General features: G+C 57.2%; 1 protein-coding gene across 1 annotated transcript; it reads left to right on the top strand.

Moving 5' to 3' along the window:
- The first annotated feature begins 604 nt into the window (after positions 1-604).
- Gsc2 (goosecoid homeobox 2) lies at positions 605-1999 on the top strand. Its single transcript, XM_005077530.4, has 3 exons — positions 605-882; positions 1004-1257; positions 1898-1999. The coding sequence occupies exons 1-3, from the start codon at positions 636-638 to the stop codon at positions 1997-1999; spliced, it is 603 nt and encodes a 200-aa protein (XP_005077587.3). The 5' UTR covers positions 605-635.
- Positions 2000-3949: the final 1950 nt, after the last annotated feature.

Raw genomic sequence — 3949 nt, 5'->3', positions numbered from 1 at the left:
TAAGATCTAACAAGAGGACCGCCCTTAGACAGGATAAGAAACCCTTCTAGACTCTAGAAAGAACTCACAGAATTGGTGGCTCTCCCAGCATTCGGGAGACTCTGTTAGTTGGAGGCCAGCCTCCCTCCCTGGAGATGGCATTTTGCTACTAGAGATTCAGGCTTGGGCTCCAAAGAGAGCAAGAGCTGTGAAGTGAAATCACCTGACTGCCAATGGTGCTGGGCTCACTCGAAGTAGGGGAGGAAGAAATTTGGATTCCAGGAATCGGCACCACTCAAATGTGTGGCGGCAGAATGAGGAAAGCCAGGGGCAGAAGTGGCGGGGTCCCTGTGCTCAGAGGTTTCCAGGGTCCTGGCATCCCTCTCAGCAGGCGACTGCACCATAGGGGACAGTGTGAACTCCTGGCTACTTCCTTTCCTTTCAACTCTGGACGTGGCAGAACACATGGCTCCCTCCTGGCAGCGGGCTCCCTGCACCCAGACGGAGTGGCACTCCCTCCTCGGTGGCCAGGGATTAGCTCTCTGAGGACTGGAGACGGGATTAGCACGCGCGAAAGCGGCGCCCGGCCCAGGGATTACCGTACCTCCCACCCCCGACGTATATATTTCGGCTGCTCGCGCCGGCGGCCCGCAGGCATGGCGACTGCAGGCAGTGCGGCGAACCGCAGGGACCCTGGACCCTGCCCTTTCTCCATCGAGCGCATCCTCTCCAGCCTGCCTGAACGTAGGCCCGCGGCGCGGCCACCGCAGCCCGTCGGTGGCCAGAACCTCGCTGAGCCGGACGAGCCCGAGGCGCCTGCGGCCGCGGCGCCCTGCACCTGCTGCTGCTGCTGCAGTCCGCGAGCAGCACCGCGCGGAGCCGGGGAGGCGGTGTCCGGACCCGGTGAGTGCGAGCGGTGGGGTGAGGCGGGCCCTGGGATCCCGCAGGGCGACCGCCAGGGCGAGCTCGGCTCCCGCACTAACCCTAACCCTGTGCCTGACAGCGCCCTCGTACCGACCCGCAGGCTTGCGGCTAGCGTGGCCGCTGAGGCTGGCACCGGCGGCGCCCTCGCCCCTGGCGGCGCCGAGCGCAGGCTCGCCGGCACTGACAGGCACGAGCGGCCCGGGTCCGCAGCGACGCACGCGGCGCCACCGTACCATCTTCAGCGAGGAGCAGCTGCAGGCGCTCGAGGCGCTCTTCGTACAGAACCAGTATCCCGACGTGGGCACGCGCGAGCGCTTGGCGGTCCGCATTCGCCTGCGGGAGGAGCGCGTGGAGGTGGGTGTCTGCGCCGCAGCCTGGAGGCCAACTCTGGCGCCAAGACCGACCTTCCAGCCCGTGCCTCTCCTCATAGCCCTCCACGCTGAAGGGAAACTCCCAGGATCAGTGGATGGGGCGCAAGACCAGTTCCCCCAGTAGGTTCTTTGGGTGTCACCGGAACTGGAAGGGGTCAAGAGGCGTTTTCTCCGACTTTGTCTGCCTTTCCCGTTTCCTCTGATGATGATACGTTCGTTCATGCCCCAGATGTGGGAAAGTTAAGAATGTGCAAAACTAGCCAGGCATGGTGGCACACGTCTGTAATCCTAACACTCGGGGAGGTGAAGACAGAACCATGAGTTCATCAAAGTCATCCTTGACACATAGCGAGTTAGAAGCCAGCCTAGATTACGTGTGACTTTAAGAGAGACCGGAGACAGAGAGATATCCTGGTTGCTACTGGGCCAAGACTAGGGAGACTAGAAAATCTCCCTGTGGGGACTCTCAGTCCTTTTGTGTGTGGATAAGGGAAGGTGACACAGGTCCCTTCACCTACACTTCTGTGGTGAAGTCTATCACCTGGCCCGTCTATCAGTCCTTTCGAAGTTCTTTGGGTGTGGGTCCGTGGAGCCTGAGCCTTCCTGGTCCCCCTCCTCCTCAGGTCTGGTTCAAGAATCGCCGGGCCAAGTGGCGACACCAAAAGCGTGCTTCATCATCGAGGCTCCTGCCTGGAACCAAGAAACCTCCCAAGGAGAGCTGTTGATGGTGTCCGGAGTTTCTCCTAGCTTTGGCAGTGACGTGGAGCACAGCAAAGTAGGAGGGGGCCAAGACTACTTGAACAGAAACTAAGAGGACAGCAGCCCCTCCCTTCCATCACTGTCTTGCAGTGTCCAGCTGCCCAGTGCTGGAGACAGGGGATCCAAGACCTTCTCCCCTATGACGGGAGGACACATGGGGCAGCACCTCTGCAGGTAAAGGGCAGGCATAGAGCAACTTCCTCAGGCATCACTACCACCTAGAGAGACCCTAACTCCACCAGGACCCCAAATCCTCTCCAGTGGAGGCTCCCTTGCCACCTCATGCCTGCCTCCGGGACTGGCCCCTATGTATTCTCCCACCTTCTAGGCAGGGCAGTGGTAATTGCACAGTCTTGGGTTTACTCTGTCCTCAAAGGTCCTGTACTGGGCCATGGTATCCGGGACCAACAGAGTAAGAAGACTATAGTTGGCATTTTCCAGGTCCCTGCACCTGCTCCTTCATCTTAGCCTGTGCCAATACCAAGAAATAAATGTCTTCACCATGTCTTGGGGAACACAGCTCAACAAGTCCTCAGTTCCCCCATCAGAATTAAAGCCACGGGGTGCTGGCAAGGCCTCCTGGGATTTGCTATGGCCTCTAGGTACTACGGACCTGCTTCACAGATTGGAGATGTTTGGCTTTTTGACCCTGGAGGTTTCCATACGGTAGCATCTGCCAATAGGGTGGGCAAGAGGATTGAATTCAGGGAACATCCGTCCCCACTACCTTGGGAAATGTCTGTCTTCCCCTCTGTAGTCCAGGTCCCACAGAAGTGGGGGGGGTACACTAAGATGGAAAATGGCCTCCGTTCCCTGCTGGCGTGTGCAGTGGGATGGAGGCAGCTAACACTCCCTTCACCTGCCATATCTCCTTGCTCTGTCCCTCACAGGTCTTGAAGCATGCTGTGGTGTCTGCAAGAGACTCGGTCCATTCACAAAAGCTAAACAGTAGAGCCAATGGCAGGAGGTCTTGTAAAGATGGCTGATTTGGAGAACACCAAGCAGGCATATGTCCCCAGCCAGAGCTGCTGGAGACCTCCAAGATGGGGACTGTCCTTCCAGTCCCTTGCACGTAGACTTGGGGCTGTAGCCAGGGTGGTCTTCCTGCATTGGCCTTCTCTTAGACGATTGCACTGTCTCACTTCAGGCACAGCTGTCCAGGTCAGCGCACCTGCAGACTTGGGCCCGTCCTCCTTGGTTCTCCAAAATCTGAGCTTGGCTGAACTTCCGCCCTCCTATCATGGTCACAGTGCCCTGCAGAGGCTCCTCACACTCCACCTGACACCTGGCACTGACAAGTGTCCAGAAGTTCCATCTCAAGGCCTCTCCCATCTCCATTCTCTTCTTTAAAACATTGAATGTGTGTGTCTGTGTGCGTGCATGTGTTTGAGTGTGTTTGTGAGTGTGTGAATGTGTGAGTGTGTCTTTGTGTGTGAGTATGTTGGTTGAGTGTGTGTGACTTTCTCTGTGTGTGTGTGACTCTGTGTGTGTTTTGCCTGCATGCATTATGTACACCACATGTTTGCCTGGTGCTGGTGGAGATCAGAAGGTACTGGAACCTCTGGGACTGGAGCTGTGTGCCACCATGTAGGTACTGGGAACTGAACCCAGATCCTGTGGAAGAGCAAGAGTGTTTGTAAAGAATGAGCTATCTCTTCACCCCTTCCATTCTCTTCTTGATGTAGCTTTTCCATCCCTGGGTTCCAACTCCCTCCTCTTTGTCACATATAATTCCATCCCCAGGGCAGGCCTCTCCCCTGAGGTAGGTATGTCCTCCTGTCAGTCTGTCCCCCTGACAACACTTGGGAAGCCACAGCCTCCTCACGTCTGCTTCCCACACAGTGAGCCATTCCTCTGTTCACTGGCCTTGTTTAAGGACATGAATCACAGTTCTTGACCACCAATTGCCCTCTGTC

The sequence above is a fragment of the Mesocricetus auratus genome, unplaced genomic scaffold (genome assembly GCF_017639785.1).
Source record: "Mesocricetus auratus isolate SY011 unplaced genomic scaffold, BCM_Maur_2.0 Super-Scaffold_100008, whole genome shotgun sequence".
Classification (NCBI taxonomy): domain Eukaryota; kingdom Metazoa; phylum Chordata; class Mammalia; order Rodentia; family Cricetidae; genus Mesocricetus; species Mesocricetus auratus.
The sequence above is the reverse complement of the archived record's forward strand: the minus strand, read 5'-3'. Positions and strand labels throughout refer to the sequence as shown.